Source organism: Ailuropoda melanoleuca, chromosome 13, assembly GCF_002007445.2.
Source record: "Ailuropoda melanoleuca isolate Jingjing chromosome 13, ASM200744v2, whole genome shotgun sequence".
Taxonomy (NCBI): Eukaryota; Metazoa; Chordata; class Mammalia; order Carnivora; family Ursidae; genus Ailuropoda; species Ailuropoda melanoleuca.
The window spans coordinates 29037640-29053076 of NC_048230.1; the positions used below are offsets into that span (position 1 = coordinate 29037640).

The 15437-nt window shown below is 47.8% G+C and overlaps 1 protein-coding gene across 1 annotated transcript in view; it reads right to left on the reverse strand.

Annotated features, from left to right (window-relative positions):
- Nucleotides 1-258: 258 nt before the first annotated feature.
- The window catches only part of KANSL1 (KAT8 regulatory NSL complex subunit 1), a 168540-nt gene continuing 153361 nt past the window's right edge, over nucleotides 259-15437 (reverse strand). Inside the window, 10 exon segments of the mRNA XM_011235065.3 lie at nucleotides 259-2072; nucleotides 2364-2525; nucleotides 2527-2617; nucleotides 3414-3526; nucleotides 3789-3846; nucleotides 4436-4557; nucleotides 7881-8029; nucleotides 8367-8555; nucleotides 9043-9225; nucleotides 15106-15277. Coding sequence (XP_011233367.1) covers nucleotides 1845-2072; nucleotides 2364-2525; nucleotides 2527-2617; nucleotides 3414-3526; nucleotides 3789-3846; nucleotides 4436-4557; nucleotides 7881-8029; nucleotides 8367-8555; nucleotides 9043-9225; nucleotides 15106-15277 — 1467 coding nt within the window. The 3' untranslated portion in view covers nucleotides 259-1844.

Sequence of the window (15437 nt, forward strand, 5' to 3'; positions counted from 1 at the left end):
TCCATCACTTACATCCAACAAAAAGATTATCTACAGAGATCCCCTGTCCTCCGGGCACCCCTTCCCTCCCCCGACGACATCCTCTCCCTAGTGACCATCAGGTGACCCTGCCAGGTGCCCAGAGACAAAACGGGAGATTCCCCAAGGTTCGGAGCCAGTCCGGGCACGCAGAGAACTGCTCAGCAGGGCAGGGTCCCAAGTTGCCACCCCTGCCACGCAGAGCCGGTCCAATGTCAAGAAAGGCCTGGCAACACAACATTCTGTAACTTTTTTTTTATTATTTTTTTTTCAATTTTTCCTTCTTTTTTTTTTAAGCACTAGTCTGTGCTTTGCGAACAGAATCAAGACATTAACAAAGATCAGCTTCTCTGAAGAAAAGCATTTCTATAGAACAAAGACAGCTACATGTTTCGCTGCCAATACACAGCTCAAAGCAGGAAAAGAAAATATTTACAAAATACAAGGTTTTTTTTTCCATTTTTGTTTTTGTTTTTTTTTTTTTTAACAATGCTAAAAGGGTTATTCAGAATTTTCAACCTTATAAATAGAAGAAGCACTTTATGCATAGGGATATGGTGCATTATTGTTTTTTAAAGAAAAATGACAAATCCTTTAACTTGCAAACAGAAATCAAAAAAAAAATCACTAATGTTGAAAATTGTGAAAAAACCCCAACCATTAAGCAGTTTGTCTACTATTTTTATACGATTACAAAACGGCAACAAAAAAAAAGAAATAAAAATAAAGAAGTCCTTATTGCCCCCCCCTTTTGGTGATGTGATCATACATGAGACAGGCACAAGGTTAGCCTAGGGGGGTGGTGAGGGAGCGATGGGAACCACAGCTAGGACCAGACAATGTTCCACAGGCAAGGGGAGTATGGAAGAGGAAAGGCCTGACACCGACAGGGAGCTGGATGTGAAGGAAACGGGACTAAATGTATCCGTGACAACAGAATCGTAACAGGGGAGAAGGCTGCTCATGTCCCTGACCCCCTTAGTTTGCAGACGAGTGGGAATGGAAGTTAAGTAGCCCTAACCCTACCTTCACAGATGAGGACAGGTGGTAAAAACATCTGAGTGGAAGGACAGGTGCATCTGGGTGTGTGGCTGGTGTCGGGGAGCAGACGACAGGGCACGAAGGGGCAGGGAGGGGACCTGAGCAGCCGCAGCTAGGTTACTGCAGTTAAGGAGTCAAAAGAGAGATGACCGAATGCAGAGGAAACCCAAACTAGGTCTCCGAGATCTGGATGACAAGGGGAAGCCATTCTGTCGACTGAGAGCTCAGTGAGAACAGGCGGCAATTATGGCCAAGAGGCTCTGGTGGCGGAGCTCTAGCACAGATGGCCAAGGAGGACCCAGCCAGGAGGGCCAGCGCGGGCCAAGCCAGCGATGGGAGGGGAGGAGCCCAGAGTGCGCGGTCCTCCCCAATCCGAACTGAAGGTGGGCGATGCGGAGCTGGAGCTCTCCACCCCCTCTGCCCGCTTGGCCGGCCCACCCTGCCCACAGGTGCGAGGAGAGGGGTGACCATCTAACATCGCTAAGTCCAGTGATTCAACAGTGCAGAGGACATGCCAGGACCAGGCCAGCAGGGTCTTCTCCTGAACTTCTGTTTGCCAACTGGAGGAAGTGCTCAGGTGTGTGACGACAAAACATGGAAACCAAAACCAAAACAAAACAAAAAATCAAAACAAAACAAAAAAATACCAAAGTAGAATCTAAATTCCTTAAATTCACTAAAAACTGTGAAAATTTCCGGCATATGATGTTTGAATATCAAACGCAGAGATTTCTGAAGCTTTAATGCCAATAGTTAGTGAGTCTGTTTAGATTCTCGTATCCCGCTCATCTGTGAGTTGGACGCTGAGCTGTGACCGTTGTCGCCAAATGCCGACTCTTGAGGGGGACGACGGGAGGTGAGGTGGGGGCCACCTCTGCCTCTCGGCCAGTCTTACTGCCTGAGGTGCGCCGAGTGCAACGGGCTGCCCGTTCCTGTGCGTCCAGCTGGTCCTCACACTCCGCCTGGGGGCTGTACGCCAACGGGAAGGTTCGCCGTTCCCACGGCTGGACGGACTGCGGGAGACAAACTGCCACGGTGAGGAGCCAGTCCCAGCCTACATCCCGCCCCAAGGCCCCGCCCCAAAACGTGTGGACTGGAGTCCAAGACCATTCCCTCGAGAGTTCCTGGAGTGGTCCAGGAAGACCGCTGGGGGTGGGCACCCGTTCCACAGAAGGCCAATTTTAAGTGCAGCCCCTTTAAAATGGGGAGGGGGAGGCCTAAGATGCAGACCCACCTTCAGCGGGTGCTGTCCCTTCCCCATCCGGTCCCCCACCCCAACGCCGCGCAAAGGCAGCATTCCTTACCTGTTCATCCAGCCCCAGCTCCGGTGTGGAGCAACGGGTGTCTTCGCTGGCTAGGTGTCGTAGCGCGTCCCGAGCCACAGGGGTGAGGGGCGCCGAGTGCAGTTCCGGGCTGATGGGGCTCCTTGGGGACTGACCATGGGAGAACTCCGACAAAGAGTGGCTTACTGCTGACATCAGGGGAGGCGGGCTGGGGGGTGGAGGGGTTGGCACTGCCCAGCTGGGGAGTTGTCCGGCCATCTGATGACCTGTAAGACCTGGACACCAAGGAGTGCAAATCTGAGTGCCCGGGGAACGAACAACTACTTGTGGGTTGATTTTGGGGGGTTGGGGAGGAGGCACGAACATTCCAACCAGAGGAGCTGAGGCAGACGGACATGAATAGCTCTTTCCCGGGAAATAAATCCCCTCGTTTCCTCCCGCTGCCGTGTACAGGGGGAGGCCCACGACACGACACTCGTAAGAGCTGGGTGCACCTATCGTCCCGAGAGAAAAGCCATGGCGGAACAATGCCAGAGGCTACTCTCTGGCACAGTGCCCAGTAAATTCACAGGGAAAGGAAATTCGTCTAGACTGAAAACTGTCGTCAAGGGGAAAAAAGCAAAAACAAGAGCCCTAAATCTACCTGAGATTCCTGAGGGCTTCTGCCACTGTTAGCCATAAACGGAGACAGGGCAGGGCAGTTCCTTCAAGCAGGACCACAACCCCCCCATTCCCCTGTTCCGAGGAGGGTTCAACTGTGGTGAGGCCTCCGAAGTTCCACAGCCCTCCACTGGAACCTAATGCCACCGACAGCCGCTACGTGGAGCCCAGGAGATCACAGAAGTCTGCCGCAACTGGACACTGACCCCACCGCTCAGCAAAGACCCAGCCACGTGACCCTCACCCCCTCATCAGTTCCAATGAACAGTAGGGAACGTCCGCGCTCTCGGCCCTCGCCGGTGGATGGATACACACAGCGACTGCCAAGCAGCGGCAGCTCTGCGGACACGGCGCCCAACTCCCTGCCCGCCCACCCTTCACAGGCCGGGAGACCTGTGCCTGCCCCGTCACCTGCTGCCCCGCCGCTGGGGTGGCACACTTGTGGTCCACAGCCACCGAGCCCGCTCCATCTCCTCACATTTGGCATGAAGGGCGGCGAAGGCCGCGTCAGACAGGTCCTCAACCTGCAACAGAGCAGCTTCACTGGCCCCCCCTCCAGGAAGCCGAGTCCAAGTATGGCTAGAACGATTCTAGAACTGGCTCCAGCCCTTACTAGACTCTTCCCCGTCAGGACAGGAATATAGTAAGCTTGTACTTGACAGCCACAGGTCTTGAGGCACTTGGGCTATGTGCACCCAACCACATGTGTGTGTGCGTGCGTGACTGTGTGTGTGTGCGCGCGCACGTGAGTGTCCTTCTGAGAGAGAATGACCATGCTGTTGTTACCTCCTCATTTTCCTCGTCAGGACTCCCCTTCAGAGACCGAAGATCGACCTCCCGCCAGCTGCAAAATCAAGAAGGGACAATTGTGAGAGAGCAGGGCGGCCGGGCAGGGCAGGTGTGTCTGTGCCACAGCGAGAGCTGGGCGCCTGTGGACGACCCTGCCCTCTGCCCTGGCAGCCCGGGAGGCGTCCGAGAGGCCCCACACCAGACAGAATGGGGGGCCGGCTGGGCGACTGTGACAAACGCAGGCAAACTGTCTACAGGGGACCCTGCGAGGCAGCAGCAGCTGACTGCTTCCCTGTGAGAGCACATGCACGGGGCTGCCCAATTTCCTAAGTTGTCAACAAAAGCTGGAAATAAAGATTCATAGGTGAAATCCTGCTTTGATGCGGACAACAAACTATTTGGAAACATACTAGGTTGTCAAACAAACATGGGTACAGGCAGCATGTGGCCTGAGGTCTGGTTGGTACTATTGTTAGTGGAATGAGAGAACGATATACAGAAACAATTTCACTCCTATCAGGGAAGAATTTCTCTTAAAGAGAAGACAAAACCTAAGGTTAGGACCCAAAGCTCGGGGACAAAAGGGGGGGGAAGGGCAGTAACGGGAAGAACAGGGCAAGGAGCCAATGAGCGAGGGCCTCTACCTGGGAGTAAGGATTTCCTTGTATTGTAGTTTCTCCACACGAGTTGTTGCGGCAACAGACATTGGGATGACAATGTTGTTAATGTCAAACGAGCTCTCTCCCCTTCTCCTCCTCACTGGTTGCTGTAAGACAAAGGTGAATTTAAAAGGGAGGCGCAATTCTGCAAACATCAAATCCCACACCTAAGACGTAAAACAGGATGGCCAGCAGCACGAGGCCTCGAGCGGGGGCGGGGGCTGGCCCTGCACAGCAGCCACCCGCACTGAGGACCAAGTCTCCCACTAGGATGTCCTCAGGAGAGCCGCCAGGTGGCCCTGAGGAGGACCTCCCACTCCAGAGTCTCTTCCTTCACGGGCTCACGCAGAAGACTTCTATTGAATTTTGCTGGGGTGAGCACCCTGGGGTCTCAAGTCACATGGGGGTTCTGACTCCCCACATACACCTTAACTAGCACCCCCCTTTAGAGTCGTCCTTTCTGTTTTCCCTTGCTATCTCTATCACCCAGACCCTTAGCGGCTCCTAAAACCAATGCTTAACTAAGCCCAGTGGGCACGCTTCAGGTGAGAAAGGGAAGTTCCCTTATCCTGAAAAGATCTTGGGAGGACAGTCCCAACTTAACGGATCATCTAACCTTGGACGTCATGAAAACACCTCCTCCTTGTAGATTTGAACTCTTCGGCTAAGTCTGTACCCACCAGCGAGAGCTGGGCGCTCAGCCCTATGGATTTCCTCTCTTTTTTACTATTATAGCTGGGGAAGAGTGGAGAGCTTTCTAGCTCTCAGTGGAGCTCAGCGGAAGGAAACAGAGAAGAGGACCTGAACCTGGCTACACAGCTCAGACTCCTGGAGAACGGAGATTTGCTCCTACAGGTTGAGAAGATCAAACTCTTAGGAGAGAAGACTAACAAGGGTTGAGTGCCAGAGGAGGAGGTGAGCACCGACAGCAGCTTGGAAGCCAGAGGAGGAATACAGGAGGGAGCCGAACGCCTTGGTTTCATGCAGAAGTCCACCAGCCGCTTGGGCCCAGACAGCTGACACAGACACTGGCAGCTGAGCGGAGGGGGGCCAGAGGGCAACAGTGGGATGACACATGTGCTGCCGTGGCAACAGCACAGCTGGAGACACGCGAGGGGCTGCATTCAAAGCCAAGCCCCACGTGCGGTCAGCTCAGAGGGAAGGCGTCAGTGAGGCACGAGGAGGAAGACGCTGCTCCCTGCAACTAACCACCCTACTCTCTGTTCCTGGAGGGCGATACAGGACTGGTTCACGCCATCACTTCAGGACATGCTGAGAACGCTGACAGGCAGCACTTCCTGGGCCAGCACTTTGGCTGCTGTCGCCTCTCACCTCAGCCTACCACAATGTCTTTTTCACCTCCATTTCCTTCGCTATCAAATGAGAACAGAACGGCCACTGCCTTACAAATTTAGCGTAACTGGTTAACCAAAATGGTTGAAGAGAATCTTGCAAATCCTGCCTGGCTGAGTTCTACAGCTAAGGCTTAGTGACTTCATACCCCAAAGCCCCTGCCACTGCCCCATCTCTGCTGAAATGACACCTTCCACTACCGGAAGTGTACCTTAGGGGAGCCTCAAAAGATAGCTCTCCCTACATCGTGGTCAAGAATGAATGTGAAGCTGGCAGAAACAGGTGTGTGTTCCCTGAATCTTCCCGGGTCTGCTGTTAGTACCTTCAAGGGAAAGAGATGGGAGTGGGCTGAGGACAATACCCTTGGAGTTTGTCTTGTCATCAAGCTTTCTACTATGAAAAAAACAAAAAAAGGGGTCAATAGGATTGAGCCCCACCTCCACCAGGCATTTAGTCTTAATTCAACTACTCTCTCCTGTTTAGAGCCAGAGGGGCAGAACAGGGGATGGGAATGGAAAAGTGGTTTCTCAAAAGCAAGATGAGGAATGCTTTGCCAAGAAGGAAAGAAGAGAAGAAAGGAAGCAAGAGGTTCTGGGGCTCATCCTCTATCAAATCAGATTCTTCAGGGATTTCTTTCTTTTTTTAAAGCCACTGAGGGGATTCTGAGGCGCACACCAGCTTTTGTGAAGCACTACCACACATCCCAACCCCCCCACCCCCAAGTTTCTCCACCTCATTTTCAGTATCTGGCCTATCCTCCTTCTTACTATTAAAGAAATCCATACTCTCTGAAAACATCAGGCAATGAGAGCCTTAAGGGTCAGTGCAGATACAAAATTTATACTCAATAATTAGTAAGACAAAATTTCAAATAATCCAGGCCTCCCAGACACAAGAGGGCTGGCAAGTGAGAAAACACAAGTCTCTCCAACTGTCGAATCTCAGCGTTCAGACTAAAATCCTCTGGCTGTCTGAGACCCTCTGATGGGTAACCGAGTTGTGACAGATACTACACACCTATTTAGACAAAACTGATGGACGAGGGAGGTGAAGAAGGGGGGGAATGAAGAGGTCATTTGGAAAAGACTGATTTTCAGGAGCAAAGACAGAGAACAATGTGAGCCCATTTATGAGCTTATACGTTTCTTGAAGTCCGCTCTGAAGGGGACTCGCAGTGCGTGCACACCCTCTCACAAGTGACCTCGGTGACGCCTGGCGTCAGGCTCGCACGTGTGTGCCATGGTGAAGAGCTGGGTCTGTGGTCACACTGCCTGGGTGTGAATGGCAGTCATGTCCCTCACAAGTCGCCTCCCTTTATGCAGTTTACTTAACCTTGCAAAGCCTCAGTTTCCCCGCCTACAGAGTAAGAATCCTTAGTATCACCTACATCTCGAAGGGCAGTATCAATCAGATTGAATGAGATAACACAGGTAAAGCACGCAGAAGAGACACAAGAAACACTATTTATTATCACTAACTATCACCATTATTATCATAATTACCACAGAAAGGACCCATCAGTGGGCACCAAGCAGCTCTAGCTATACGTGTTTGAGGCGGCACACGCTGAGGAATTAAAATATGAGAAGGAAACCAGCGGGAACCTGTGACTGGAATGGCTGTTCCAACAGCTTCTGGGGACAGAGCGAGGCCCTGCCTTGTCCCCTCCCTTCCAGGACCTCTCCCAGCAGGGCCTGTTCTCAGGGTTCTGACTTACTCACCAAGGGAGTAAGATAAGGAAATGGAACGCCTTCAATGTTCCTAAGTATCTGGCCTCTATCGCTCCTCTCAGGTGAACTTCTGAAACCAACAGGATTAGAGCCATGCTACTGTTGAGTGCTGGGCGAGACCCAGCCCTACAGGTCTTGAATAGTCACAGACCTCCGTCAGGGTCTGTCTCAGCCTTAAGCTTTCCACCCGGGAAAACAGAAGGTCAAATACCACCCCCCTGACTTAAAAATGACACATCACGGTGAGCCGAGCCCCCCAATGCTCTGGCCTCAAACCCCAGCCCCTACACTGTCCTCTAGAGCCCCCGAGGCGCTCTGAGTGCAGCCTCCTCCACGCAGGTACTTACGGACGTGCTGGCTGTAACCTGCGGGCTAGAGCTGGTGGGTGCCGAGGTGTCCGAGGAGGTGGACAGCTGTCGCACCAAGGGGCTGTGCGGTGGGTGCTGGGCAGCCGCCAAGTAGCTCGCACTGCTCATGTCCGTGTGGTGCTTCAGCACTGCAGAAGTCAACGAGAGAGGGGAATACATGGCTACCTCCACTGGCTCTACTGCCAGCACAAGCTACAAATGCCAGCAACACACAGGAAAAGCAAAAATGCCTTCTAAGCCTAGAGGATAAAAAGGTGAAGCAAACTGGTTGACAGGAGTAGGGGGCTGGGCAGAGGTTGCTGCGGCAGTCAAGAAGTGACCTGCATCTAGAAGCATTGGGTCCCTCTACTCTGCCTTCCTAGAGAGTGAAGGACAAAGCTGGGGGGCAATTCAGAGAAGCCCAGGCTGCCCCAGAAAGCCCTGAGCAGATGCAAACGCAGGCAGAGGTGCCGGGCCTGGCCCTACCTTCACTTCTCTCAGATGAATGGTCTCGCAATCTCATTTTGCTGGGGTTTGGGTCATGCACAGGTGGCGGCGGGTTGAGCAAGCGCTCTGCTTTTGGCGCTGTCACTCGCTCCACCATAGGCACGGCCCCCACATCGTCTAAGTGCTGCCTGTGGGTCCTGTCAGGCCGAGTTTGGTGATGGGACAGCTCTGAAGAGGGGAACAGAAAAGGAGCTGTGAAATCTTCTCTCAATCTTTTCTTATTTGAGTTCCAAGCTCTTGAGTGCTCTCTAGGCCCATGACAGACACCCAGGGCAGCAGCAGCGTCCTCTGGGACTGAAGGTCCTAGCAGACAGCATGAGGGCCAGGAGAGGCCAGGCCCCCCGGAAGGCCCTCAACCAGAGAAATCTGACACCAGGCTACAAAAGACAGCCTGTCCACAGACGGAACCCATGCCACGCCACTGCTAGCTGTTCATCCAGCACTTTGGGTCTTGCCCCAAGATGCACGGTGTCTGGAATAGCTTTCAAAGTCCATCTGAGAACACCCCGAGACAAGGAGAAGTAGACTGTGAGCTGAATTTGTATCAATCGCCTCTCCCAACCCCGAGATACTGTCACAGCAGAACAGTAACTGGAGAATATAAAAGGAATAGAGAAATAACTGCAGGACGACTCCCGGGTCCCCTGAAACTTACTGGCTGTTGTTAGGAAGGAGTTGACCAACTTGTGCCTGTCTTTACGAGTGGGATCTGGCAGGCCGCCTGGCATGGGTGCTCTGTGCTTAAGTGAAAACTTTTTGGGAGGTTTGATTTTGTCAAAAGGCTTGTTCTGCCACTGCGATTTCAGCATGCTCTGGAAGTGCAGGCTTGTGGGAACATCTGCAAGAAACACGAAACAGTGCAGGTTAGTCCAGAGGCCTGGCCTCTGGGCTCATCTCTCAAGAAGGGAGAGGTGTCACCTGTAACCCGGGCTCTCCAGTGGGCAAAGATTTACATCACACCCTTCTTTTATGTGCCCAGTGGAAGGATGACCCGGCAGGGCAAGCACCGTCATATGGAAAATCGGGTTATCCGAACTTTAATGAAGGTCATTCTTTTATTCACAAGCAAGTCACTTTTGCCTTTATTTTCAAGTTAAACAAACCCCCATCTAAAAACACCTTTTGGTAGATCAATGGAGTTTTCTTTGTTCACGTATTCTACAAAGTTCGTTAAACTTCACTGGTTAAAAAAATTGATAAACACCCTGCTTCTATTCTTCTAGAGACAAACATTTAAACCTAAAACTATTAACACAGTTAATCAGGATATATTCATTCAATAAATACTTATTGTCTACTGAGTACTACACCCCCCCGCTTCCTTCCTAGTTCCTCACCTCCCACCTAGAGATTTTTTTGCTTATTAGTTAATATTCGATAACAAAAAATCTTTTAAACTATAATTTTTACCATTTTGGTTTACCATTGCTTTTATCTTTCCGTTTTCTTACTTCCATTTTTAATTTTCCTAAGAATGTGTCCTTGAGAAATTTCTTTAGAAAAATATTTCTAGACTGAAACCATTTTTCTCTCAGACCTTAAAAGCTGTCACTCTAGTCTAACATTCAGCGCTGCAGTTAAAATGGAAGCAAGATTCTTCCTTAATTGTAGGTGGTTTGCTGCTTCTTTTTAAGCTTTTGCAAAAAACTCAAACATAAAAAAGCTTGCTGTGTATTACACTGACTCTACAGGTCAATCTGGGGAGAAGTGCCTTCTGTTCTGCCATCAACACCAAGTCTCACAATCCATGAATGTGGTGTATCTACTTTTTTGGGTTTTCTTTAATTTTCTCTCAGCAGTGTTTGGCAGTTTTCATTTTACAGGTCTTATACTTGAGAATTAACTTAAAACATGTATTTCATTTTGATGTAAGCTTTATTATGCTCCTTTTTAAAAGACAAAGCAGGTTCAGAGAGATGAACTGACTGTTTGAGGTTACACAGTTTAGTAAGTCAATCAACATTCAAACAGGTTTGTAGAACCCTAGAGCCCACACTCTCAGCCACTACACCATGAGGTTATTCTTTGGTCCAGAGAATGGAAAGGTTTACTTCTGAGGCGGAATGTGAGATTTCTCAAATTACTGGCAAAGAAGCGGAGAGTACCGGATATTTTTCAAGGAAGTTCTATAGGTGTAACAACATTTAAACACTCTCTCCTATAGTATATACCATGGATCTCATGATACTTCAAGAACAAATTTGAACACTGGGCTTCTCAGGACTGGAATGAACATAAAGAGTTGAATGAATAAAATAGTTCTGTTCTCAGCGATGCTTTTCCCCAATGGGCCAAGCGCCTCAGCGCCAGACATTATTTTCCAGCTCTGAGAATAGACCACCGGTCCTTATGGCAGTCAGACAAATTAGGAAAACTACTGAAGTTTTAAAGGTAATAAATATTTGCTGTATGTCCAAGTATTGAGATACAGTATGTGAGGACAGTGCTGTCTTCTGAAATATTTCTGTATACGCACTCTTTCTTTTCCACACTTAAAAACAAATTCACCTATCCACAACCTTTAAAAGATAAACGTCAGCTTTCAGCAACCTCAAAGCTGGGCAGATACCAACCAGACCAAGGATGTTGGATCTCATTGTGCTCCCAGCCCTTCCACTCCTCCCCGCAGCCCCTCAATAAAATGGTTTGATTCCCCCCTCCCTCCCAAAGGAGGTCACATGTTTAAAAAAAGGATTACCCATTAATAAACAATCAAGACTTGAGTTGAGGTTATTAATGGTAAATATTTTTTTGCTACAATTCAAAATGGTTAGGGAAAAAGGTGTGCAGGAAATAAAGTATTATCTGGATGCACTCTGAAAGCTGGGCTAAGCTGGAATGCCTAAAGGCCCCAGAAACAGGAAAACACTTCCTCTGTATCTCAGGACACCCCCTGTCAACAGAAGAACTGGCGAAATCTATATAATGGGACAACAGAAGCCCAGTGATTCTATTTTTTTCCTTCACTTTCCCTGGTCATTGCTCTCCCAAACCTGAAAATTAAGCCAGGAAAAAAGGAGGTAGGGAGGAATATAAGCAACCTGATTTATAATGGAAACAGCATCAAAGTAGAAGTAGGCAGGCCCGGATTTAGGTCCTAATTCCATCAATGAGTAGAAGGTGAAAACAAGAACAAACCACTTAGCTAGGCTGTAGCATTATCTGTAAAATGAGGCGACAGGCCTAGATCTGGACAGGTAATATCCCAGCACACATGCTCCAGCTCTCCCCTCCTCTGCTGTAGACAAAAACTAAAAAAATCGTAACACTCTTTCCCCTATAATATACCCCAAGACCTCAGATTCATCTTTAAAAATTCCGGAGTTCAGTCCAGAAAGCCACTATCAATCAATCAAAGCCCAAGAGAGGACACTATTTGTTACCGCTCGACCAGATTGGCTGCTGAGTCTCTCCACAATTACTTAACACATTACATCAGACTCCAGCACTACACCTAATCCCCACCCCCCAACGCTCTGAAGTAAACGCCGCTACAATTGGAGAATACCACCCTGCGCCCTGGAGTTGAGGTATTAAGCACAATCAAGAGCAATTTTTCCTATAAACCCACTGAATAAGCAGTTAGGGATAATAACAAACTGCTGAAAGAACTCAGGCTGCTATACTTTGCTAGAAGTTTGCTGGGTGTTTAACTCCTCTCATGTAAGAAGGAACAGGAAGTCAGTTAAATCCCCCAGTCAACGAACAAAAATGCTCTCTTAGGAATTGCTGGTCTGCGTTCATGCTCTAAGTGGTAAGTAATAACAGCTGAGATCCATGTAGCACTAAAGCTCTGACCTGGATTAGATATGCAGGACCTGAAAGTAAGCAATGAAAGGGTATGAAATGGAAGAGAACACAACAGGAACCCATTCAGCCAGAAGACTTCACACGTTCTGTACCCAAACAGGCCATGCCGTTAAAGTGCCATTATCAGAGAAGAGGGTGCAGGGGCTTGACCAGGTCAGTAACAGGAAAACAGAAGTGTTAAAACAGGAAATAGGAAATAGAAGGAAACTAACATCATTTTAAGTTACTATTTCCTCAGACAAAATGAAAAGACCCTGATTTCAGGCTCACTGGGGTCTGACATTCCAGGATTCATTTGACTGTTTTACTCATTACTTTCCACCATTTTCTCAAGCAAATTTCCTGGGGTTGTTTTCTAATTCTCACTTCCTCCTCCTGCTGGTAAACTGTGGTAGCCTCACATACCCCAGACTTGGTAATAAGCTCTCTCAAACAGTAGAGATCTTCACAGCCAGCAGGTGGTGCTCTTATGAAGCTCAAACTCAAGTTAATATTCTTTCCACCACGGTTTTAGACATCCTCTACATTTCCAAGCTAAAGATTAATTGGCTTGATAAGGAAACGAGCTCTCCTTCTAGGAGTACTAAAGAGTTATATCACACCCTAATGCCTCCACCTTGCTGCCAGGCACTCAGCTCCTCAAATTCTATCATCTCTAGTCACACTTAAAGGAATGGCTGAGGTGTGGTCAACATGGGAGACAGAACTCTAGGGTTAAGAGTTGCAGTTGGTTCCCATACTATTTACAAAAACTGGTTAAGAAACATTAGTAAAACTACTTGAAAATCCTGCCATCTCTAAGCATCTTCTAGAGAACAGGATGTAAAAGGGTGGCCCAGAGGTTTGGTCTGGTGCATGTACGTTTCACCCACAAAGTAGTATGCTGGCCGCTAGTCTTCACTGTTACTATTCTACACAGTGATACATGCAGAATTCTCAATACTTAGGAGGTGCTATTCACATAGAATAATGGTGCCCTCTGGACTTGGACATCTTTGTGAAAATCTGAGAATTTACAAACATTCTGAATGTGGTATTTGTTTGGATCAAAGCAAAACTATCCCAACAGGAACAATATTAGATATGGTAACTGTGTCCCCCAGGTCAAGCCACAGATAGTCTAATTTATCCACAGGCAAATATGTTCATACATCCTATTTGAAATAATAAAATATATATATTCTCCTTTACAGTGTCATAAGGGGATTTAATGACCAACTCTCTTGTCCAAACCCCAGTATCATGGTTAGGAGGTGTGTGTGTGTGTGTGTGTGTGTGTGTGTGTGTGTGTGTGTGTGTGAGAGAGAGAGAGAGAGAGAGAGAGAGAGAGAGAGAGAGAGAGAGGAGAAAAGTATTTAAAGGCAGGCGGGAAAGTGAAGATGTTAAAGACCAGAGATAAGCGTCTCCACATCTTTTCTTCCTTTCTCCCTCAATGCTACCTATAGTTTCCTGAAACGGGAAGGAGTAGGGAAGTGTAAGGGCACCAATCTGTGAGGCACAGTTTGGGCGTATGTGATTGGAGGATGGGGAAGACAATTCACAACTGTATATGGTAACGCTGTTGACAAAGAAACGATCACCATGTTTATAAGCTGATATTCGATGAATACTGAAGAGGCCTTATCAGGATCAGAATATAACTACAGGCTTCAGGCTTCTTTATTCAAATACGAGACCATACAATTCAACACTGTGATCCTGAAAGTAACCCAAGAAACGTTCCTAAGTTTTTCTGGCGGCTCCACCCACAGTCAGAGTCTAGAAATGGGTAGAAAACGGATTTCTCTTAATAACCTGGCTGGGAAGAAGCATATTATAAACTGAAATGAAGGACAGGCATTAGATGACCCAAGTTTGAATTCTAGAGCCATCTAAAATTCATTAGCCATTTAGCCTGAGATAAAGCACAACTTTTCTAAGCCTTTTCTTGATCTACCAAACTGAAGTTAACACCTTACGAGATTACTGAGAGAAGCAAATAAAACAAGTATAAGAAAGGTGCTTTGCTAACTCTAAAATTCTATACAAATAAAATCTTAAGTTATATGAGCTAAAATCCAAATGGCAAGAGAAGGTAAAAGCCAATGACCCCCGGAATCTGAAGTACACAGGAAGATGTGTTAGTGTTTTCCACTCATTATGTTCTAAAGTTTATTTACTGCTCTACCTTACCCATCCTAAAAAAAAACCCAGCCTAGCTTGCTATCCATATGGTCCAAAAGTTTATAAACTTTTTCTTAAAGGGAAAGGTGATAAATAATTTAGGCTTTGTAGGCCACACTGTCTGTTTAGTCTCGATTCCAACTATGCAATGTTACTGCCACTGTAGAAGAAAAGCAGCCAATGACAGTATGTACACAAATGGTCATGGCTGTGTTCCAATAAAACTTTATTTATAAAAAACAATCATAACTGACACCTATCCTAGAGAATGCCCTCTTCTGTTTGACAGTTGATCAAACATTAGATCACTATAATCCCCTCTCCTTTATCTGTTCAAATGATTGAATTTTTTTGCCTACCTAAATCCTGTAACTGCTCTAGGACTTATCATCAGAACTCCCTTGAGTAAGAAAGAGCTTGATCTAATATTCCTGCTGCCATGTGACTTCTAGTAAAAGTGGAAATATTTAGTAGAAAACTTGGACCATATGGATAGCAAAGCTAGGCAGGGTTTTATCTCAGGGTCAGGAGCCACTTGAAAGGCTGGGCGGAAATCTCTCCTGGCAAGTTGCAATCTTTCAGTGACACATTCTGGTCTGGTCTGGTGGATCTGCTGCACCCTATTTGCAAAATTCTAGATGACTATGTTGACTGAAATCAACACCTTGATAGCACCTGCGTTGTACCAGGATCCTGGCTGACTTTAAGTCTCATTTAAACTTTATATTCTGTGGCCTTTACTTACCATCTGGAAATGCTAAGACTGGGTGAACACAAGAGTCCAACTGGGAAAGGCGTTCCAACAGAGGGGCTTCATAGTGAATTTCTGGAGGCGTGGTGATGGTGCTACCTGAACCACACAGTGCGCAGGAGGGGTTCACATCACAGCCAGAGCGCATTGTGCTGTTCCGGTGAACCTGTGAAAAGCCAAACAAAACTGACGATTCAGTGTCTGGTAAAACCCAGCTCTCTCTCATTATCCCAAAGATTCAAGAGGCTCTTTTTAGATACCTATAGACCACTAGTATCCAAGAGTTCAATTAGTTTGTTTAAAAGATTCCCCTTTCTCCAACACAC